Source organism: Bombina bombina, chromosome 3, assembly GCF_027579735.1.
Source record: "Bombina bombina isolate aBomBom1 chromosome 3, aBomBom1.pri, whole genome shotgun sequence".
NCBI classification, from domain to species: Eukaryota; Metazoa; Chordata; class Amphibia; order Anura; family Bombinatoridae; genus Bombina; species Bombina bombina.
This window is the reverse complement of record NC_069501.1, coordinates 616,438,624-616,463,972: the sequence shown is the minus strand read 5'-3', so window position 1 is coordinate 616,463,972 and position 25,349 is coordinate 616,438,624. Positions and strand designations below refer to the sequence as shown.

Sequence of the window (25,349 nt, the reverse complement as noted above, 5' to 3'; positions counted from 1 at the left end):
AACAAATATTTATACCCAGTCACATTATTCAACATCCTTTCTCTTTTCTAGGCATTTTAAAGCTTTATTACTTATTTTAAGTTAAAGGAACAGTAAAATCAAAAATAAACTTTCATGGTTTAGATAGAACATGCAGTTTTTAAACTTTTCAATGTATTTCTACTACTAGCAACTTTCTTTGTTCTCTTGTTATCCTTTGTTGAAGACAATCTTGGAAGGCCCAAAGGAGCTCAGAAGCGTGCACATGTCTTTAGCATGTTATGACAGCAGTGTTTGCAACCAAGTATAACACTGCTAAAATAATGTTGCAAAACACTGATGCATAGAGTACTAAATACGTGCGAGCTCCTGAGTTCTTATGAGCCTACACAGGTTTATTCTCCAACAAAGGATACCAAGAGACAAAGTAAATGTGATAATAGAAGTAAAATGGAAAGTTGTTTAAACTTACAGACTGTGGGGTCCATTTAACAAGCGACAGACAGACAGGGGCAGACATGTCCACCCCTGTTCATCTGGGCATCGCGGCTTGCAGGCAGCCCTGTATCTGAATCTCGCAAGTTTAATTTTTTACTTTACTGTCCCTTTAAAAAAAAAAAAAGTGAATTACATATTTTCATTGGTCTTCCACATCATCATTTTGTTATTTTGAGGTATGTGTTTTCCAAAAAGTAAAGATCTGATCTTACGATAAACACTTTATAAGATTGGCATGTTTTTCTGTACATTAATTCTCTATCACAGACACCAGTATTTCCCCTTCACTAATCTATATGCCCAGGCGTCTTGTAACAAGTACAGTAACTTGGCTCATCTCTCACTATCATAACTAGGATATCTCCCGAGGTATAATGTGGATGTCTTTGATTTATGTGGAAATTCACCCTCAATCCATTTCCCTTTATGGGCTCCCGTATGACTTTCCAAGCCAGCCCACAATAATGTTTGACCTTAATCTGTATATTGTCTCCTTAGGTACTTAAATACATTTATCATGTTAGACTTTATGTGCAGCAGAAAACTCTCCAAAGCGTATCTGGGGCACAATCACAGAAATGCAAGGTTAACCCTTTAATCTCTCTGCAGACTGCAAAAACAGAGACAAAAGATTTTATAGCTCTGCAAGTCTATCTCCATCTGCTGCGTTCCTACTTGCACTATAACATGACATTCTTTTAATATTATTCATTATCTTTGTGCAACAATTTAGAATGTGAGCATAAAATATTGAAATTAGGACTTTTTAAGGTATTGTCAATATGTCAGTCTTAAGAACTTGTGGAAATATGGTGAAGATGAATCAAGTGCAAATCATTGCCCTGTGTATTCCCTGCAATAATGGGCCTAAACTGTATTTAATATGAAACAGGAAAATATGAGCTAAAACCTAAATCTCCATGTTTACAGTTGAATTGTTATGCACTTCCCCATTGAGGCAGCTGAAGTTTTTTTTGCTGTAATGAGGGCTTTTTCTCTTTTTTCTCTTATACAAAGGGTTATTTATATACATTAGCTCCCCCAAAGCATTTTACAGTACAGATCTTTAGTGCCAGGACACAGGAAGTCAGTTTTTTTCAGAGCCGATTAAGAGATTTTTAAGCCCTTCTACTGTATTAAGCTGTCTTTATATTCATGGATAATTGAACCCGAATTACAAGAGAAGAATCCAAACACTAATATATTTGCACAGGTAGCAATGTTTTTAGTAGTGCAGGGAACTTGTATCCAGAAAGGAAATTAAAGGCCTAGCTCCCTAGATGACATGAAAGCCCCTGGGGTGGTTTTCATGGTTGCAACATTGTTGCTTGTTATTGGGAGGGAATGTACTCACCATACTTAAGTGAAGGGAGAAGGCCTCTCTTCCTCTTTTCTTCTGGATGCCGGTGGAGAGGCTTGACCCACTCTCCCTCCCTATGTTTTAAAAAGAAAAAAAAAAAGAGGGAAATGTAGAATAAGACATTTGGAAGGTAATGGCTTCTGACTGGTGGCCGCAATAGAGGATAACGGCTCCCATAGGGTTGCTGGTATAGCTGTAGGCAGGTATAGGGTTAGTTGGCCTAATCTTAATAAGCCCTCGTCTGTTAAGCTAGAGCACTCCCCAGGGAGTAGTGTGTTGTATGGCACATTGCCTCAGTGTCTTATAGGTTGGAGTCGCTACAATGGTAATCTCCTAGCAATAGGAGGTCAAAGCCCAATCTTTCAGTACAGGGTTCCGCAGGGGTGACAGTTGAGCTAATGGGCGCGGTGATGTCCTCAAGCTCTGGGGTGTGCCCTGCCCCACGGGCCTGCTGACTGTAGAACCCTTAGGGCACCTGATACTATAATATTTGGGGCCATGATTCAGGCACACCCAGACTTCAAGCTGGGCCCTGACCTTTAGTTTTATGGGGTTTAATATGGCCTCATAGGCCGCCACCTCTAGTAAAGTCACTTCAAGAAAAGTCTTAGTTGAATTTTGGTTTATAACTGTTTGAATAAATGCGACCTCAAAATGCTTTTTCATACAGCTCTGTGTGTGTCTTTATTCAGAAGTTTGTTCTTGGTTAATTAATGTTAAAGGGGTTGGAATGTATCGAATGGGAGCTTAGCCTTTAAGCGACTAACAATATTTTTTGCAACAATAGGTAGCAAATACAAAAATATAGTGCATCTGTAATTAAATCCACTGGATTCTGAATGTGTACTCCTACGTGGCTCCCAAAGCCGTCCATGTCTCAGAAGGTATGATTAACTATATTAAACCCTTGGGGAAATGCTATTGTAAACAAATGGTTAATGCTGGCCAACTTGAAAATGTTCTGGTATTTTAAACGTATTTATTTATTAAAGTCTCAATAACAGACATTATAATAACATAGGGCTAGATTACGAGTTGTGCGCTAACTGTAGCACACAAGTGATATGGGGGTATTTAGCAGTTTTTTTCAAACAATGGAAATAGTTTGCATATTACGAGTTGAAAGTAAACGTGTTTGCTTGAGCGGAATCAAATTTAATGTGCGTCGGGTTAGCATGACTTCAGAGTTCTGGTTAACTGTTATGCGAGACAAAAAAGTTGCTCAAAACACATCAAAATCCATTTAACAGTGCAGTTACACTGTCTGATAAAAAAATCATTTAAAAAATAGCATTAAAGGGACATGAAACCCAAATATTTTCTTTCATGATTCAGGCAGAGCATACAATTTTAAACAACTTTCCAATTTACTTCTATTATTTCATTTGCCTCCTTCTCTTTTTATCCTTTGCTGAAACTTAACACTAACCCCATAAAATCTACTCACGGTTCCTGAAGTCCGGATGTCCATCTTCATCCAGGCGGCGAGAAGTCTTCATCCAGGCGGCGACACCTTCATCCATCTCGGGGACGTATTCTATCTTCATCCTGGTGGCGTGGAGCGGAGCAATCCTGGAAGTGGATCCCATCCTGTGCGGAGCGTCCTCTTCATACGGTCACCGCCGTACACTAAAGTTGAATGCAAGGTAGCTGTTTCAAAATGTTTTAAAACAGCCAATAGGATGAGAGCTGCTGAAATCCTATTGGCTGATTTGAACAGCCAATAGGATTTCAGTAGCTCTCATCCTATTGGCTGTTTTGAACAGCCAATAGGATTTCAGAAGCTCTCATCCTATTGGCTGATTTGAATTTGAAGAAACAAATCAGCCAATATGAATGCAAAGTACGCCATTTTGAAACGGTTACCTTGCATTCAACTTCAATGTACGGCGGTGACTATGAACAGGACATTCCATGCAGGATGGGATCCACTTCCAGGATAGCTTTGCTCTGCGCCACCGGGATGAATATAGAAGACGTCCCCGAGATGGATGAAGGTGTCGCTGCCTGGATGAAGACTTCTCGCTGCCTGGATGAAGATGGATGTCCGGACTTTAGGAACCGTAGATTTTATGTGGTTACTGTTAGGTTTTTTTATTTTTATTTTTTGGGGTGTTTTTTTTTTTTTTAGATAAGGGATGGGCACTTGTAAAAGAGCTGAATGCCCTTTTAAGGGGGGTTGGCTGGTGGTGGGTTTTACTGTTGGGGGAACTTTGTATTTTTTTTACAGGTAAAAGAGCTGTTTAACTTAGGGCAATGCCCTACAAAAGGCCCTTTTAAGGGCTACTGGTAGTTTATTGTAGTTTAGGGGGTGTTTTAATTTTGGGGGGCTTTTTTATTTTTATAGAGCTATTAGATGAGGTGTAATTGGTTTTATTTTTGATAATTTTGTTTATTATTTTTTATAAGCTTAGTGTTTTTTATTTATCGTAATTTAGTGTTTATTATTTTTTGTAATTTTAGATTTTTTTCGTAGTGTTAAGTGTTTTTAAATTTGTAATTTAGGTTTTTAATCGGTAGTATTTTTTTATTTTATTACAATAGTTATTGTAGGTTAATTTATAGTTTAATGTTAGTTTTATTTTTATTTCACAGGTAAGTTTTTATTTATTTTACGATAGTTATATTGTAATTTTAATTTAAAGTTACGGGTTTGTTAGGTTTAGGGGTTAATAGTTTAATTTAGTGTTTTGCAATGTGGGGGGGCGGCGGTCTAGTGGTTAATTGGTTTAGTTTAGTAGTTACAATGTGGGGGACTGGAGGTTTAGGGTTTAATACTTTATTATAGTGTTGGCGATGTGGGGGGAGCGGTGCTTCTCAGGCATTACTGTAGCCAGGCCTTCCAGACTCACCTGTGCAAACACAGGTAAAATGAGAGCTCAAAATAAAATAGCAGTAATACCACAAGTGCCCGACTTGTCACATGACTACAATATAAAAATCCAACTTATTAACTCAAATAGGTCGAGCTTAATCTTTATATTTGTAATAATATGTAAAACATAGCGTAAATAATTTTCTTTCTTTGCTAAAGGATACAGGGGTCTATTTAACAAGGGCCGAATGGCCCCTGTTCCCCTTGTTTCTGCGCGAGCCTTCAGGCTCGCCAGAAACAGGAGTTGAAAAGCAGCAGACTTAAGACCGTGCTGCTTCTTAACTCATACGCCGCCTCTGAGGCGACGTATAGCAATCCGCCTGATCATGTACGATTAGGCTGATTTACACCCCCTGCTAGCGGCCGAGAATCTGCAGGGGGCGGTATTGCACCAGCAGTTCACAAGAACTGCTGGGGCAATGATAAATGCCGACAGCATATGCTGTTGGCATTTATCGATGTGTGGCGGACATGGTTCGCTATAGCAGATCATGTCTGTCCGCACATATGTAAATAGACCCCACAGTGTCTTTTACAGGTGTTCTATACTCTGACCTAGAGCTCAGCCTTGTTGCCATCAATTATGATTAATTAGCAAATAAAGTCCTATCAAAATAATTCCCTGATATTATTTTTTATTGGAAACATCAAAGCAATAATTGCATCATCATCCAAGCTATGTCACTATTATTTGAAGCCTGTCACTATCCCAGTGAAAATCTATTTTCTGTTACCATGACCTGTCCTAAAGTAAAGCTATTACTTTAGGTTTATACAGGTTAAAACTCATTATGGGATGGTCAGCTCTACATGATTTGCTCACCGAGACAACACTGGTTCCTATATCACTACATATGTGGTATTATGTGATCCACTTACACTCCCCCCACAGTAACATATACTGCCTGCAACCTCACACTGCAATAAACCATAACAGCAACCAACACACACCTCAGTTTGCCATATAACCTCCAGCTGCGCTGGCAACACCAACTTCTTTACTTGTGCCCACCAACACAACTGTCCTCTAACACCAACCTCATACAACATTATAACCTCTAGACCCCCAAAAAGTCTAACACCAGCCTGTAGTTATTAATATTGTTTCTGAATGTATTTTTTTAACATAATCCTGGATTCTGTATTGTAAATCTATTCCTCCTATATATATATATTTTTTTAAAGCAATCCTACTGGCTTGATTTATCAAGCCATGGCGGACAGGGGTGTACATATGCGTCCCTGTCCGCTCTAGCTCGCCTCTGGTGGACAGCAATCTGCTAGCAGTATTCAGCATTGAACGTGAGCGCAATTTTGTGCTTGCGTGCAATACCACCCCCTGCCAACACAAGCCATTCACGCGCGGACAGGAGCTGTCAATCTTCCCGGTCGGACGACACCAGGGAGATTGAAATTCTCCACCTAAGAGGTGAAGAAGAGCTAGGAAGCAGCGGTCTGAGGACCACTGCTTGATAAATACTGGCTATAGGTTCTCTTGTGAAAACCTGCAGTCGTAGAGAGGCGAAGGGTTTGATAAATTGAGCCCTAAATGTGTAGCCCCAATATTCTATGAGCTGCAACAATACAATGATAAAAATGTTACACCAGCGCCATGCACAGTACATATCTCTTTGCTGATTATAGCACTGGTGATTTGTAAGTGTGTTCCAGGGACTGTGCAAAGAGCATACTTACTAATCAATATGTGTGTGCAATCACTAAGTGCATGTAGAATCCCTTTATGTGATAAAAGAGTCAAGATTGCAGTTTATGGGCTCACTGTCAAACCTGAGCCCTCCCAGTCCTCTGGGTGCTAGTGGTCAGTTTGAGTCCCTTTGATGTTAGGATACAGATTGTGCTTATGTGGGTTCATGAAATGTTTCCGTGAATTCTAGTGGGTCTGAGGTTGTAGTGGGACAATCACAATTAGGGTCACTGGAGCAGTAGAAATGGTACCTATATTATGTGTACCAAAGTGTTTGTTGTGCGTGGGGAAAGAAGCTTGTTATCAGGGTGACCATTGTGACCAGATGTAAGGAGCTAACATCTAACAACCAGACGTATTGTGATCCTGTTCTAATACTGAAGCAGCTATGAAAAAAGTGTAGCTTACATTTTATTCAGGGATTATTGTTGACAAACCCAATATTTCATCCTCAAGTTAAAACATTCTCTTAACTCCCTTTTCCCTAATTTCACAAGAAAGCACACTCACACTTTTTAGAGCAGAAGTAGCTCAATATAAATCACTACTGATTTATGTTGATTTCAGGGCTTCCCTTTTACTAACTGCTCCCAAATATTTCTCCATACCATTACTCAAATTTCACTTTATTTTATCTTTTTTTTATGTTAAAATAAATAAGAATATTATAAAATTGTATCAGTAAAATCCTAGACTGGACACTTACCCTTGTTTCAATTTAAAGGGACACTGTACCCAAAATATTTATTTTGTGATTCAGATTGAGCATGAAATTTTAAGCAACTTTCAAATTTACTCCTATTATCAATTTTTCTTCGTTCTCTTGCTATCATTATTTGAAAAAGAATGCATCTAAGATTTTTTTTTGGTTTCAGTACTCTGGACAGCACTTTTTTTATTGGTGGATGATTTTATCCACCAATCAGCAAGGACAACCCAGGTTGTTCACCAAAAATGGGCCGCCATTTAAACTTACATTCTTGCATTTCAAATAAAAATACCAAGAGAATGAAGACAATTTGATAATAGGAGTAAATTAGAAAGTTGCTTAAAATTCATGCTCAATCTGAATCCTGAAAGAAACATTTTGGGTACAGTGTCCCTTTAAATGTAAACAGCTTTTAACTAACCCTAAGGAAATATTGTACATCATCGTTTCCTTTTTAGCACAGTGTTTCTTGCAGCTCAGTTCAAAATGTTACATCCTACAACTGCCCATTATGGCTTCTTAAGCTGTTAGTTTAATTTGGATCAAAAAACACTAACTAAAAAGCATCAGAAGCTCAAGATGAGGACCAAGAGTCATAGAGAGTCTGAAGAGGAAAGAAGAGCAGGCGTCTCTCATCTGCAGTCACATTCTATATTGCACATGGTGAGTTCTAGCCTCACAGCATAAGTCACAGGCAGTAATCCTAGGTCTCCAGACCTTGATTTACAATACTTATGTTCTATCTGTAAGGTCAGATGAACTGCAGAGGAATGCATATACCATTTCCGCCAGCCAAGTGGGGTTAATAGTCAGCTTCACAAGCAGCTGGCCCTATTTATCTTGGGCTATCTGCTTTCACTTGATTAATTCATCTCATCAGTAGAAAACAATTCCCGAGTCTGTCCTTGTCAGGAGATGTCCCCTCTGTGGTTGAAACATTTCTCTCTCTTGTGTGTCTTTATGAGGTAGCACTTAGAGAATGGGATTGCACAGTAAATATTGTTTATTGCAAGTATAGTGTTGTTGCAGCCGTTCCCAGAGGTAAGGCTGCACAGCTGGTCTGGTTGATTGCTCACATGGACTATGTCTTTCTGTCTCTTTTCTCTCTCACTTTATGCTCAGTGGAAGGGCAGTGGCTGCACTGGGGTCCATGGGGGAGATGCTCAGTGACATGTTCTAATGGGACACAACAGAGGAGCAGGAAGTGCAGCAGCACAAGCCAGGCTGGCGGAGAGTGCAAAGGGCAGCTAACTGAGAACAGGGAGTGCAGTAACCCGGACTGCCCAGGTAACAGGATGTGGGCACAGTGGTGTTAATACTGTGTTCTGGGTAAGAACAAACAGACTGTCAGAGTGAGGCAAATGTCCTTGCAAACATATTAAGCTGTGCATGAAATAACCCCCCCACACACACACACACAGCCACACACACACAGCCACACACACACACAGCCACACACACACACAGCCACACACACACACACACACAGCCAGACACAAACACACACACACAGCCACTAAAAAGTTCAGATGCTCTGCTATAAAACACTCATAATATTGTGTCACCAACTCTTCTACAAGTTAAATGGTTTTATGCAACTGCTACAATTACTGCTTTGTATTTTTACAGCCTTTTGCAAATTTATAGCCTTATTTTCTCTGAATATAATATGCATATCTGACTAATTTTTTTTGTCAGTTTTATCACCCCTTATTGTCGCTGAATAGTTGGGCTTAAAGGTCACTCAGCAAACTCATATTATCCATAACCAAATACTGACTTGCATATGTTCTCCTCTGCTTCAGAGGTCTGACACACTAGGCCTTATTCTATTATTATCGATAAACTGAGCAACATCTGCATCATTTGTATGAAACAAGCAAGTTCTTTGCATTTATTTGGGATTTAATTGCTAATCTGTAGACATTTTACTAAGAAATGTTTAGTGGCACCAAATAAATTGATAAACTACAACGAACTGGAAAATGGTGCAAACCACACCTCAGATCTGGGCGTTTTACATTGTCATATAAGCTACTACACTACTTCATATGCAATAATAATATCATCCAGTTTAAAATATTCAGCCTTTCAGAGGATTAATAAAACTATTTTCACATAAGATGAAGCAGATAATATACACACATTACTTCAGTGCTGCCTTTGTATGTGAGTTAATTTCACAACAAGGAAATGGAAATTAGAAACAAGTCAAATTAGAAACTGTCTCTTCTAGTATCACTATGTAAATTGTAATATGTAAATAGCCAGGGAGATTTCAACGTAACAGCGACTGAACATTTTCCAAAGTTATTTGAATTTTCTGGTATGAAAATCCTGGATCTATAACTTGCTTCAACCAATACTTTGATCTATTTTGACTCTTTTAGCACAAATTCGGTTTTAAGATTTGTTATCGATACAAATAGAATAAGACCCATATACTGTAGGAATTACTTTTCCCAGTGGGTTTAAGCGCATGGACAGGTCATATACAGTAAAACTCCTGCATTACTGTCAAGAAAGCACTTTCTATTTATTCTCTATTCTGTCATTATTTCTACCACAGCTCTGCTATCCCGAATACATCCTAAACATTTCTCTTGTATCCCATTACTATTGCCTTTAATGCAGTTTCTCTCATTGATCTTCGTGTTTTCTTTTCTCTCAGCCCCATTCTGCTGCTACTCTGACCCTTTGGGGCTGTTTTGGCTGTTTTTTTAACCATTTGTACCTTTTTATTTGCTCTCTTTTTTACCTTTTTTTCTCCTGTACACATTCCTATTTACACCCTCTGCATATTCCTACTCTTGCCATCTATTTCACATTCTTCTTTGCGTTAATCTTCTCTTTACATCTTATTGTGCTCTCACTCTTTATTATCTTCCCCTTTTGATTAATGTTGTCTTTTCTTCCTCTTTATCTTTGCACATTCTTCACTTTTCACCCTATCCTGTGACTTTCATGCTCACTCTCCTCTGTTTTACACTTTTATTTTATTAAATCTTCACTTGTTGCTCTCTTTTTTTATTTTGCTTTTTGCTCTTTTATGCTGTTCCCTGACTTACTCTTCTTTTTATGTGCTCAATCTATGTTTACTTTTTCTCCTTTCTCTGCTTTCTTCTTTTATGTTCTCCATGTCCTTTTATCTCCATCTGAGCTGACTCTTCTCATTTTTTTCTACATTTTCGTCTTGACTAAATTTTGTTATTTCCCTTGTTTCTGTTTGTTTTTCATCTTTCATACACAATGTTTCTGTGCCCTCTGTTCTGTTTCTGTTTCTTCTTTTAACATAGTAACATAGTAGATAAGGTTGAAAAAAGACTGAAGTCCATCGAGTTCAACCTATACAAATCTAAAATACTTACAAAAAGCTCCAGTTAAGCTTAAATAGCCCCATTAAAATGTGACCCATTTAATACTAGCAATCATATCCATGAATTTTGTTTATATACAGAAATTTATCCAGACTATTTTTAAATGTATCTATGGTATTGGCATTCACTACCTCCTTTGGTAATGAGTTCCACAATTTTATTGCTCTTACAGTGGAAAAACGTTTCTGTTGCAGGAGATTAAATCTCCTTTCCTCCAACCTTAAATTATGACCTCTTGTCAGAAACAATTTTTTCTTTTGCCTTTCTCTACATTCACTATAATAATTACTTAATATTTATCTTGTGTATTCCAGTGTCCCTTCTGCATCCATCCTTCTTTCATTGCACCATACGTTTTTACTACATGTACTTTACCCTGTGCTCTATCCTGTTGTCTAATTTGCCTTGTGTCTTTCTTCTACCTATCATTTAGCTACTTATTCCCCATGCCATTTTTCATGTGCATCCATTGGTCTTCACTTATTCCTCTACCTCTTCCCTCATTTGCTAAGTGCTTTATTCTATTTTTACTGTCCTCTTTTACATCTTCCTCTTTACAACTACTAGTTTTTTCATGTGACTTCCTCTGCTCCCCTTCCTGCCCCGTTACACTCTCTAGAGGATGGAAAATGGGGCCCGTGGAATCATTGGAGCTTGTGCTCCAAGACATGTGACGGTGGTTTGCAGAGTCGTTACCGGATGTGTCAGGGAACAGGCGTGCAAGGATACCCGTGCGAGGGCTCCGGGGAGGAGGTCAGGACGTGCAATGAAATGAGATGCCCAGGTACCCACTCACTGCATCTAATATATGTGCTTACAAGACGTTCCCTTAATACTCAAGGCAACTCTCCTTGTATGCCCCCTATCTACCAAATAAGTCCAAGGTTATTATGATATTTCACATAAATAAAGACAGCCATTTTATGGCAAGCAAAATAATTTCAGTTCCCCTTGTCAACTTATATTGTTTTCTTTTTTTGTGATTTTTTTTTTTTTTTACCTTCATTTGGATTAATAATAATAAAGATTTAGGAGCACAGTAGTTAAACTCTAGCTCAATGTTTTCTACATTATCAACCACTTTGTTATAGCACTCATGGGAATACGAACAAGCACATGCTGTGGAGATGAGAAACCGATAGTTTTCAAAAGAGACAAATGTATTGATAAACATAAGGTTGCATGTGCTCCTTAAGTTACCTAGTCATGAGAAATGTAAAGATATTTTTTTAAGAGATGCGTTTTAAATAGGAATTAATAATGTTGAGTAATTGTGCTTGATGCATAATGAGTGGGAGTGAGAGACGTTTAAGAAGGCTATTGAGGTAATAGGTGCAGAGAAGAGACACCCTTGAGCTGTGGGTAAGGTCAACCAGGAGCATAATGGAAGATCAGATACATATTTATATGGAGGAGCTAAGGACTTCACAGGAGAATCATATCAATTATGTGTGAATAAACTAGAAGCCAATGGAGAGATTTTACAAGGTCAGAACAAAGTATACAACAGAAGAGTAGGAAATTATTTTCTCTGAAGCATTTTGTATTGGTTATACAACATAGAGATGTGAGATGGTTAGTCAAATAAAAATTAAACAAAAAAAAACAAACAATTAAGTAATTATCACAGAACAGAATGAAGCCATACATTTTACTTTCAGCATTTTATGCAGTGTTGGGAAGAATGCGGCAACAAGGTTTAGTATGATATTAATGTGGGCCTAGAAGGAATTAGAAGATTTAAATATAATCCTACTCAGCACACTTGTGAGACTAGATGTGTATGGAATAAATAATATAAAGCTTTGCTTTGGCTATTCAGATAGAGATTTCTGATAGGCTGAGAGCAGTATGGAACTTGACAGCTAGTGGATTAGATTATTTTCCCAGAACAGAAGTTGCTAGTGATCATAGTTTTTACATTAAGCTCTGTTGCTAAATTTAAATTAAACAAGAATATAACCAAGTGCTGTGAGAGTGCTTAACTAGGATTACCATGTGATTACATGCACTTAGCCTAAGCTTCCATCAGCAAACTCCAAACGTATCCATTTTTGCGTAATCAATGGGAAGGTAACGTTATGAATTAGAGCACATATTAGTGCGTAGGCATTTATTAGACTGTAGTATGTAGTAGCTGCTATTAAGCAGCGGTAAAAACAAAAGCTCCGATAGACTTTTTTTTAATGCAGACATGAGCACCTCCTGCAGATGTTTGTGCCAACACAGATTCCAATTGGTTAGCTTGCCCTGTGCACACAGCATACCAACCAATAAGAGCCCACACACTTGTACTGTCTAATGAAGCTTTTGTTATTGTAATTTACTTAGACAAATGACCTTAAGATTGTATCTTGGGGCTATACAGAGGGTCGATCATAATCCTTTAGAAAATTGTATCTAATGATTTTTCAACAAAATGTGACCACTATTTTATAATTATAGTTGAGATATTACAATAGGCAACATCATAAAGTTATGGAAATATATGAATAGCTGGGTGACAATAAGTGATTACAAAGAAAAGGTATGGTTCCTTACACTATGGTACTTTCACTTACAGCCTCTCCAGCTTCTACAGTAAAACCTGTTATTCAATAAAGCTGTCAATGCCCCACATTCTTAAATGAAAGAGTTCCATAGGTTCTGTAAGTAAAAATACCCCAGTGTTCACAGGATACAGTGCAATTCAACCAGTGAGATATAAGGAAGCAGTCTCACCACTTAATGTATTGTCCTGCAGAGTCTCTTAAATAAAGGAAGGAGAGGGCTGTCGTCTACCCTAAGTGTATCTAGGGGAGTGAGTGGGTAGGTGAAAACCACTAGATGGCAGTAGAACTGTTGTTGCAGAGGAGTACAACATGCAACGTTTTATTGATCAGCAGGAATTGTATTTACATACCTAGGCTCTAATTCCAATCCATCAGAATTTGGGTGACTCTAAACCAAGTTACAAGAAGAGGTGTGCAGAAGTTAGATATAGTAGTTTATTAAAAGAATTCAAATTGCTTAGAAAATCTAAACCCATAAAACCATAAGAAACATCTCAGGTTTTATAATGCAGAGTTTTGCATAGTTTATTAAAAAGATTAAGAAAAGAAACACAGCATGTAGCTACAAATGATGGGTGCCCATTCCATTTGAGTGCTTTTTCACATAACCAGTAATAGCCTAGATTACAAGTGGGGCATAAAAAATGAAAACTATATTGTGCACTAACATTGCTGGAGTGCAATCCATAGCGCTTCCATTTTTAGGTTAAGCGTAAAATGTTAGCAAATGCACTAAATCCTTAACATAATAGACTTCTAGGGGGCGTGCTCAAAAGCTCATTTAGGATATTGCTTGAGTGCTAACCAAAGATGCGCTAAGCCTAAGGTGCGCTAACAAGATGGTGCTCTAAGTCTAAGGTGTGCTAACAAGAAGGTGCGCTAAGCCTAAGGTGTGCTAACAAGAAGGTGCGCTAAGCCTAAGGTGTGCTAACAAGAAGGTGCGCTAAGCCTAAAGTGTGCTTACAAGAAGGTGTGCTAAGCTTAAGTGTGCTAACAAGAACATGCGCTAAACCTAAAATGTGCTAACCTGAAGGTGCGCTAAGCCTAAAGTGTGCTTACAAGAAGGTGTGCTATTAAGTGTGCTAACAAGAACATGCGCTAAACCTAAAATGTGCTAACCTGAAGGTGCGCTAAGCCTAAAGTGTGCTAACAAGATTGTGGGCTAAGGCTAAGGTGTGCTTACCTGAAAGTGTGCTAAGCCTAAAGTGTGCTAACAAGAACATGCACTAAACCTAAAATGTGCTAACCTGAAGGTGTGCTAAGCCTAAAGTGTGCTAACAAGATTGTGCGCTAAGGCTAAGGTGTGCTTACCTGAAAGTGTGCTAAGCCTAAAGTGTGCTAACAAGAACATGCACTAAACCTAAAGTGTGCTAATCTGAAGGTGTGCTAATTCTAAAGAGTGCTAACAAGAACATGCGCTAAACCTAAAGTGTGCTAACCTGAAAGTGTGCTAATCCTAAAGAGTGCTAACAAGAAAATGTGCTAAGCCTAAAGTGTGCTAACCTGAAGGTGTGCTAAACCTAAAGTGTGCTAACAAGAATTTGCGCTAAGGCTAAGGTGTGCGAACCTGAAAGTGTGCTAAGCCTAAGGTGTGCTAACATGAACATGCGCTAAAGTGTGCTAACCTTAAGGTGTGCTAAGCCTAAAGTGTGCTAACAAGAAGATGGTCAAATGGAGTTTTGTCACTAAAGTTAAAAAAAAAGTATTTATTCTAGTCTTAAAGGTACAGTCTAGTCAAAATTAAACTTATGATTTAGATAGGGCATGCAATTTTAAACAACTTTCCAATTTACGTTTATCATCAACTTTGCTTTGTTCTCATGGTATACTTTGTTGAAAGCTAAACCTAGGTAGGCTCCTTTGCTAATTTCTAAGCCCTTGGATGCTGCCTCTTATCTCAATGCATTTGACAGTTGTTTCACATCTATAGGGTGTTAGTTCATATGTACCATACAGATATTATTGTGCTCACTCTCGTGGAGTTATTTATGAGTCAGCACTGATTGGCTAAAATGCAAATCTGTCAAAAGAACGGAAATAATAGGGAAGATTGGAGAGACTTAGATACAAGGTTCACAAATATCTAATTACCTTTATTTGGCATCTGAAATAGTTAAATTTGCCCTTGATATCCCTATCCCAAACTCAAAATTTCAATACTTAAAGGGACATGAAACCCAAAAATTTTCTTCGATCATTCAGATAGAAAATACAATTTTAAACAACTTTCCACATTACTTCTATTATCTAATTTGCTTTGTTCTTTTGGTATCCTTAGTTGAAGAAGCAGCAATGCACATGGGTAAGCCAATAATATGAGGCATATGTGTGCAGCCACCAATCAGATGCTCCTGAGCATACCTAGGTATTGCTTTTTACAAAGGATACCAAGAGAGAAACAAAATTAGATAGAAGTAAATTGGAAAGATGATTAACATCACATGATCTATCTATGAGCCATGAACATTTGTGTTTCATATCCCTTTAAATATTGACTATTAAAAATATTACACTCCCTGTTATGAGAGATAAGTAATAAAATGACAAATTTCAATTGTTCTCTCTATGAGGCCAATTTAACAAATGTGTGTCGGACCTGATCCGACAGTGCGGATCAGGTCCGACAGACATCGCTGAATGCGGAGAGCAATACGCTCTCCGTATTCAGCATTGCACCAGCAGCTCACAAGAGCTGCTGGTGCAACGCCGCCCCCTGCAGATTCGCGGCCGCCAGCAGGGGGTGTCAATCAACCCGATCGTACTCGATCGGGTTGAATTGTGGTGATTCCTGTCCACCTCATCAGAGCAGGCGGACAGGGTTATGGAGCAGCGGTCTTTAGACCGCTGCTCCATAACTTGTGTTTCTGGCGAGTTTGAAGACTCGCAGGAAACACGTGCCTTCAAGCTCCGTTTGGAGCTTGATAGATAGGCCCCTAAGTATTAGGCTTTGGTATACAGACTGATTTAAGATAAAAAGTATTTGTGTGTACAGAAAGTGATACAATTAGGAGCACTAATTTCCCTGCAATCTCAAACCATTTTAATTGGGTGTGGTTTCAAAGAACAAAACCAGCTATTTCATATGAAAAAATAAACCTAAATTAGCAAATTATCATACATTTTATACTCTGCTGCTGGTATAACAAGCCATTGGAAACACATTAAGGAAAAACAATTTTACAGTACATTGTCCCTTTAACATTCTCTGGCAAAAAAAATTAAACCATTGACTTGTAAAATACCAGGTTTTAGTGCAGCATTGCAATATGGATAATGAATCCTGAGCTATCTATAGTGCTCCAATGGTAATCTAGGCCAATATTAACAACACTTTTAAATATTGAAACACTTTTTGCTAGATTACAAGTGGCACGTTATTTATTGTTTTTGCGATGTCTTCAAGACTTCGGATATCGTGACTGCACTCATTTCTTCTCCCGATAGACTTCAATGGAGTGCGCTTTAGAAAAAAACAACTAACAATTATCGCTTGCAGGACTTCATGTTAGACTTACATATAGTTATGCATATTTTACATTACAATATTCTTTTTATTTTTTCAATAGATATTTCTATATATGAAATACAAGAATTGGGATAGCGCTACCAGATATTTACCATTCTAAGTATAAATCAGTATAGCTTAAAACATGTATCTAAAATACAATGAGAAAGGAACGGTATAAATATGTACTTGCGCACAAACAGACTAATATGGCATAAATCATGTATCTAAGACTCAGTTATAACAAAGATAGATATAAATAAAACTTGTACACATAGATCAAATGAGTCCCATTCACTTGGATTCAAAATGTGGGTGGTAAAAACAATATCCGTGAACAATGTTAATAGAGGAAAGAGAATGGTGATATTCTCTTTTTTGAAAAATTCCTATTTACAAGCTTAGACCTCAGTCGTTTTCGGTTGAAAATCTAAGTAAAAGTTAATATACATGACAATTTGTGTCAATATAAGTTACTATGGCCTAGATTTAGAGTTTGGCGGTAGCCGTGAAAACCAGCGTTAGAGGCTCCTAACGCTGGTTTTAAGCTACCTCCGGTATTTGGAGTCACTCAAAAAAGGGTCTAACGCTCATTTTTCAGCCGCGACTTTTCCATACCGCAGATCCCCTTACGTCAATTGCGTATCCTATCTTTTCAATGGGATTTTTCTAACTCCGGTATTTAGAGTTGTGTCTGAAGTGAGCGTTAGAATTCTAACGACAAAACTCCAGCCGCTGAAAAAAGTCAGTAGTTAAGAGCTTTCTGGTCTAACGCCGGTTTATAAAGCTCTTAACTACTGTACTCTAAAATACACTAACACCCATAAACTACCTATGTACCCCTAAACTGAGGCCCCCCCACATCGCCGCCACTCAATTAAATTTTTTTAACCCCTAATCTGCCGACCGCCACCTACGTTATCCTTATGTACCCCTAATCTGCTGCCCCTAACACCGCGGACCCCTATATTATATTTATTAACCCCTAACCTGCCCCCACAACGTCGCAGCCAGCTATCTACAATAATTAACCCCTAATCTGTCGACCGCAAAGCGCCGCTACTTAAGTTATCCTTATGTACCCCTAATCTGCTGCCCCTAACACCGCCGACCCCTATATTATATTTATTAACCCCTAATCTGCCCCCCACAACGTCGCCTCCACCTGCCTACACTTATTAACCCCTAATCTGCCGAGCGGACCGCAACGCTACTATAATAAAGTTATTAACCCTTAATCCGCCTCACTAACCCTATAATAAATAGTATTAACCCCTAATCTGCCCTCCCTAACATCGCCGACACCTAACTTCAATTATTAACCCCTAATCTGCCGACCGGAGCTCACCGCTATTCTAATAAATGTATTAACCCCTAAAGCTAAGTCTAACCCTAACACTAACACCCCCCTAACTTAAATATAATTTAAATCTAACGAAATTAATTAACTCTTATTAAATAAATTATTCCTATTTAAAGCTAAATACTTACCAGTAAAATAAATCCTAATATAGCTACAATATAAATTATAATTATATTATAGCTATTTTAGGATTAATATTTATTTTACAGGTAACTTTATATTTATTTTAACCAGGTACAATAGCTATTAAATAGTCAAGAACTATTTAATAGCTAAAATAGTTAAAATAATTACAAAATTACCTGTAAAATAAATCCTAACCTAAGTTACAATTAAACCTAACACTATACTATCATTAAATTAATTAAATAAAATACCTACAATTACCTACAATTAAACCTAACACTACACTATCAATACATTAATTAAATACAATACCTACAAATAACTACAATGAAATAAACTAACTAAAGTACAAAAAATAAAAAAGAACTAAGTTACAAAAAATAAAAAAATATTTACAAACATAAGAAAAATATTACAACAATTTTAAACTAATTACACCTACTCTAAGCCCCCTAATAAAATAACAAAGACCCCCAAAATAAAAAATGCCCTACCCTATTCTAAAATACTAAAGTTCAAAGCTCTTTTACCTTACCAGCCCTGAACAGGGCCCTTTGTGGGGCATGCCCCAAGAAGTTCAGCTCTTTTGCCTGTAAAAAAAAACATACAATACCCCCCCAACATTACAACCCACCACCCACATACCCCTAATCTAACCCAAACCCCCCTTAAATAAACCTAACACTAAGCCCCTGAAGATCATCCTACCTTGTCTTCACCTCACCGGGTATCACCGATCGGTCCTGGCTCCAAAATCTTCATCCAACCCAAGCGGGGGCTGGCGATCCATCATCCGGTGGCTGAAGAGGTCCAGAAGAGGCTCCAAAGTCTTCATCCTATCCGGGAAGAAGAGTAGATCCGGACCGGCAACCATCATCTTCCAAGCGGCATCTTCTATCTTCATCCGATGAGGACCGGCTCCATCCTGAAGACCTCCACCGCGGACCCATCTTCATTCGGCGACGTCCAACTGAAGAATGACGGTTCCTTTAAGGGACGTCATCCAAGATGGCGTCCCTCGAATTCCGATTGGCTGATAGGATTCTATCAGCCAATCGGAATTAAGGTAGGAATATTCTGATTGGCTGATTGAATCAGCCAATCAGAATCAAGTTCAATCCGATTGGCTGATCCAATCAGCCAATCAGATTGAGCTCGCATTCTATTGGCTGTTCCGATCAGCCAATAGAATGCGAGCTCAATCTGATTGGCTGATTGGATCAGCCAATCGGATTGATCTTGATTCTGATTGGCTGATTCCATCAGCCAATCAGAATATTCCTACCTTAATTCCGATTGGCTGATAGAATCCTATATTCTTTCTAAGTGCAATGAGACTGGGTATCTCTCTGTACTCAGTCAAGGGATTGTAGCTCCTGCTATGAGAGATTACTCAGTGCATTTCGTATTCTTTTTTTAAAATATTGTTTTGTATTGTTACTACTTGTATTATTGATCTAGGGGTTGCAGTGCCCGATACCTATTTATTTCATACATATTTCTATATATATCTGTTTAATTTAAAAAAAAATATATATATATATATATATCAATACCTATATATCTTTATGAATATAAAAAGGTATATATATATATATATATATATATATATTTCTCTTGTTAAGTGTATCCAGTCCACGGATCATCCATTACTTGTGGGATATTCTCCTTCCCAACAGGAAGTTGCAAGAGGATCACCCACAGCAGAGCTGCTATATAGCTCCTCCCCTTACTGTCATATCCAGTCATTCTCTTGCAAGCCTCAACTAAGATGGAGGTCGTAAGAGGAGTGTGGTGTTTTATACTTAGTTTATTCTTCAAAAGTTTGTTATTTTTAAATGGTGCCGGAGTGTACTGTTTATCTCAGGCAGTATTTAGAAGAAGAATCTGCCTGCGTTTTCTATGATCTTAGCAGAAGTAACTAAGATCCATAGCTGTTCTCACATATTCTGAGGAGTGAGGTAACTTCAGAGAGGGAATGGTTTTCCTGCAATAAGGTATGTGCAGTTAATATTTTTCTAGGGAAGGAATTTGCTAGAAAATGCTGCTGATACCGAACTAATGTAAGTAAAGCCTTAAATGCAGTTATAGCGACTGGTATCAGGCTTATTAATAGAGATACATACTCTTATAAAAATGTAATATAAAACGTTTGCTGGCATGTTTAATCGTTTTTATATGTATTTGGTGATAAAACGTATTGGGGCCTAGTTTTTTTTCCACATGGCTGGCTTGAATTTTGCCTAGTAACAGTTTCCTTAGGCTTTCCACTGTTGTAATATGAGTGGGAGGGGCCTTTCTTTCATGTAATTAGCAAGAGTCCATGAGCTAGTGACGTATGGGATATACATTCCTACCAGGAGGGGCAAAGTTTCCCAAACCTCAAAATGCCTATAAATACACCCCTCACCACACCCACAAATCAGTTTTACAAACTTTGTCTCCTATGGAGGTGGTGAAGTAAGTTTGTGCTAGATTCTACGTTGATATGCGCTCCGCAGCAGGTTGGAGCCCGGTTTTCCTCTCAGCGTGCAGTGAATGTCAGAGGTATTTGAGGAGAGTATTGCCTATTTGAATTCAATGATCTCCTTCTACGGGGTCTATTTCATAGGTTCTCTGTTATCGGTCGTAGAGATTCATCTCTTACCTCCCTTTTCAGATCGACGATATACTCTTATAAAATACCATTACCTCTACTGATTCTCGTTTCAGTACTGGTTTGGCTTTCTACTACATGTAGATGAGTGTCCTGGGGTAAGTAAGTCTTATTTTCTGTGACACTCTAAGCTATGGTTGGGCACTTTTATATAAAGTTCTAAATATATGTATTCAAACATTTATTTGCCTTGACTCAGGATGTTCAAACATTCCTTATTTCAGACAGTCAGTTTCATATTTGGGATAATGCATATGAATACATTCTTTTCTTACCTTAAAATTTGACTTTTTTTCCTGTGGGCTGTTAGGCTCGCGGGGGCTGAAAATGCTTCATTTTATTGCGTCATTCTTGGCGCAGACTTTTTTGGCGCAAATTTTTTTTTTCTGTTTGCGTCATTTTTTATTTTTTTTGTGCCAAAAGTGTTGGCGTTCCGGATGTGGCGTCATTTTTGGCGCCAAAAGCATTTAGGCACCAAATAATGTGGGTGTCTTTTTTGGCGCTAAAAAATATGGGCGTCACTATTGTCTCCACATTATTTAAGTCTCATTATTTATTGCTTCTGGTTGCTAGAAACTTGTTCACTGGCATTTTTTCCCATTCCTGAAACTGTCATTTAAGGAATTTGATCAATTTTGCTTTATATGTTGTTTTTTCTATTACATATTGCAAGATGTCCCAGATTGACACTGAGTCAGAAGATACTTCTGGAAAAACGATGCCTGGTGCTGGATCGACCAAAGTTAAGTGTATCTGCTGTAAACTTGTGGTATCTGATCCTCCAGCTGTTGTTTGTAATGAATGTCATGACAAACTTGTTAATGTAGATAATATTTCCTTTAGTAATGTTACATTACCTGTTGCTGTTCCGTCAACATCTAATACTCAGAGTGTTCCTGTTAACATAAGAGATTTTGTTTCTAAATCAATTAAGAAGGCTATGTCTGTTATTCCTCCTTCTAGTAAACGTAAAATGTCTTTTAAAACTTCTCATTTTTCAGATGAGTTTTTAAATGAACATCATCATTCTGATTCTGATAATGGTTCCTCTGGTTCAGAGGATTCTGTCTCAGAGGTTGATGCTGATAAATCTTCATATTTATTCAAAATGGAATTTATTCATTCTTTACTTAAAGAAGTCTTAATTGCATTAGAAATAGAGGATTCTGGTCCTCTTGATACTAAATCTAAATGTTTAAATACGGTTTTTAAATCTCCTGTAGTTATTCCAGAAGTTTTTCCTGTCCCTGATGCTATTTCTGAAGTAATCTCCAGGGAATGGAATAATTTGGGTAATTCATTTACTCCTTCTAAACGTTTTAAGCAATTATATCCTGTGCCATCTGACAGATTAGAGTTTTGGGACAAAATCCCTAAAGTTGATGGGGCTATCTCTACTCTTGCTAAACGTACTACTATTCCTACGGCAGATAGTACTTCCTTTAAGGATCCTTTAGATAGGAAGATTGAATCCTTTCTAAGAAAAGCTTACTTATGTTCAGGTAATCTTCTTAGACCTGCTATATCTTTAGCGGATGTTGCTGCAGCTTCAACTTTTTGGTTAGAAGCTTTAGCGCAACAAGTAACAGATCATAATTCTCATAGCATTGTTAATCTTCTTCAACATGCTAATAACTTTATTTGTGATGCCATCTTTGATATCATTAGAGTTGATGTCAGGTATATGTCTCTAGCTATTTTAGCTAGAAGAGCTTTATGGCTTAAAACTTGGAATGCTGATATGTCTTCTAAGTCAACTTTGCTTTCCCTTTCTTTCCAGGGTAATAAATTATTTGGTTCTCAGTTGGATTCTATTATCTCAACTGTTACTGGAGGGAAAGGAACTTTTTTACCACAGGATAAAAAATCTAAAGGTAAATTTAGGTCTAATAATCGTTTTCGTTCCTTTCGTCACAATAAGGAACAAAAGCCTGATCCTTCACCCACAGGAGCGGTATCAGTTTGGAAACCATCTCCAGTCTGGAATAAATCCAAGCCTTTTAGAAAACCAAAACCAGCTCCCAAGTCCACATGAAGGTGCGGCCCTCATTCCAGCCCAGCTGGTAGGGGGCAGATTACGTTTTTTCAAAGAAATTTGGATCAATTCAATTCACAATCTTTGGATTCAGAACATTGTTTCAGAAGGGTACAGAATTGGCTTCAAGATAAGGCCTCCTGCAAAGAGATGTTTTCTTTCCCGTGTCCCAGTAAATCCAGCGAAAGCTCAAGCATTTCTGAAATGTGTTTCAGATCTAGAGTTGGCTGGAGTAATTATGCCAGTTCCAGTTCTGGAACAGGGGCTGGGGTTTTATTCAAATCTCTTCATTGTACCAAAGAAGGAGAATTCCTTCAGACCAGTTCTGGATCTAAAAATATTGAATCGTTATGTAAGGATACCAACATTCAAAATGGTAACTATAAGGACTATCCTGCCTTTTGTTCAGCAAGGGCATTATATGTCCACAATAGATTTACAGGATGCATATCTGCATATTCCGATTCATCCAGATCACTATCAGTTTCTGAGATTCTCTTTCCTAGACAAGCATTACCAGTTTGTGGCTCTGCCGTTTGGCCTAGCAACAGCTCCAAGAATTTTTACAAAGGTTCTCGGTGCCCTTCTGTCTGTAATCAGAGAACAGGGTATTGTGGTATTTCCTTATTTGGACGATATCTTGGTTCTTGCTCAGTCTTCACATTTAGCAGAATCTCATACGAATCGACTTGTGTTGTTTCTTCAAGATCATGGTTGGAGGATCAATTTACCGAAAAGTTCATTGATTCCTCAGACAAGGGTAACCTTTTTAGGTTTCCAGATAGATTCAGTGTCCATGACTCTGTCTCTGACAGACAAGAGACGTCTAAAATTGATCTCAGCTTGTCGAAACCTTCAATCACAATCATTCCCTTCGGTAGCCTTATGCATGTAAATTCTAGGTCTTATGACTGCTGCATCGGACGCGATCCCCTTTGCTTGTTTTCACATGCGACCTCTTCAGCTATGTATGCTGAACCAGTGGTGCAGGGATTACACAAAGATATCTCAATTAATATCTTTAAAACCAATTGTACGACACTCTCTGACGTGGTGGACAGATCACCATCGTTTAGTTCAGGGGGCTTCTTTTGTTCTTCCGACCTGGACTGTAATTTCAACAGATGCAAGTATGACAGGTTGGGTATCTGTTTGGGGGTCTCTGACAGCACAAGGGGTTTGGGAATCTCAGGAGGTGAGATTACCAATCAATATTTTGGAACTCCGTGCAATTTTCAGAGCTCTTCAGTCATGGCCTCTTCTAAAGAGAGAATCGTTCATTTGTTTTCAGACAGACAATGTCACAACTGTGGCATACATCAATCATCAAGGAGGGACTCACAGTCCTCTGGCTATGAAAGAAGTATCTCGAATACTGGTATGGGCGGAATCCAGCTCCTGTCTAGTTTCTGCGGTTCATATCCCAGGTATAGACAATTAGGAAGCGGATTATCTCAGTCGCCAAACGTTACATCCGGGCGAATGGTCTCTTCACCCAGAGGTATTTCTCCAGATTGTTCAAATGTGGGGACTTCCAGAAATAGATCTGATGGCTTCTCATCTAAACAAGAAACTTCCCAGGTATCTGTCCAGATCCAGGGATTCTCAGGCGGAAGCAGTGGATGCATTGTCACTTCCTTGGAAGTATCATCCTGCCTATCTCTTTCCGCCTCTAGTTCTTCTTCCAAGAGTAATCTCCAAGATTCTGAAGGAATGCTCGTTTGTTCTGCTGGTGGCTCCAGCATGGCCTCACAGGTTTTGGTATGCGGATCTTGTCCGGATGGCCTCTTGCCAACCGTGGACTCTCCCGTTAAGACCAGACCTTCTGTCGCAAGGTCCTTTTTTCCATCAGGATCTCAAATCCTTAAATTTAAAGGTATGGAGATTGAACGCTTGATTCTTAGTCGAAGAGGTTTCTCTGATTCTGTGATTAATACTATGTTACAGGCTCGTAAATCTGTATCTAGAAAGATATATTATAGAGTCTGGAAGACTTACATTTCTTGGTGTCTTTCTCATCATTTTTCCTGGCATTCTTTTAGAATTCCGAGAATTTTACAGTTTCTTCAGGATGGTTTGGATAAAGGTTTGTCTGCAAGTTCCTTGAAAGGACAAATCTCTGCTCTTTCTGTTCTTTTTCACAGAAAGATTGCTAATCTTCCTGATATTCATTGTTTTGTACAAGCTTTGGTTCGTATAAAACCTGTCATTAAGTCAATCTCTCCTCCTTGGAGTTTGAATTTGGTTCTGGGGGCTCTTCAAGCTCCTCCGTTTGAACCTATGCATTCGCTGGATATTAAATTACTTTCTTGGAAAGTTTTGTTTCTTTTGGCCATCTCTTCTGCTAGAAGAGTTTCTGAATTATCTGCTCTTTCTTGTGAGTCTCCTTTTCTGATTTTTCATCAGGATAAGGCGGTGTTGCGAACTTCTTTTACATTTTTACCTAAGGTTGTGAATTCTAACAACATTAGTAGAGAAATTGTGGTTCCTTCATTGTGTCCTAATCCTAAGAATTCTAAGGAGAGATCATTGCATTCTTTGGATGTAGTTAGAGCTTTGAAATATTATGTTGAAGCTACTAAGAATTTCCGAAAGACTTCTAGTCTATT

At 38.3% G+C, this 25,349-nt stretch overlaps 1 protein-coding gene across 1 annotated transcript in view; it reads left to right on the top strand.

Annotated features, from left to right (window-relative positions):
• Positions 1–25,349, top strand: part of ADGRB2 (adhesion G protein-coupled receptor B2) — a 540,900-nt gene that overhangs the window by 209,902 nt on the left and 305,649 nt on the right. The window contains exons 4-5 of the mRNA XM_053707236.1: positions 8,249–8,413; positions 11,123–11,287. Coding sequence (XP_053563211.1) covers positions 8,249–8,413; positions 11,123–11,287 — 330 coding nt within the window. The remainder of the gene's footprint in view (positions 1–8,248; positions 8,414–11,122; positions 11,288–25,349) is intronic.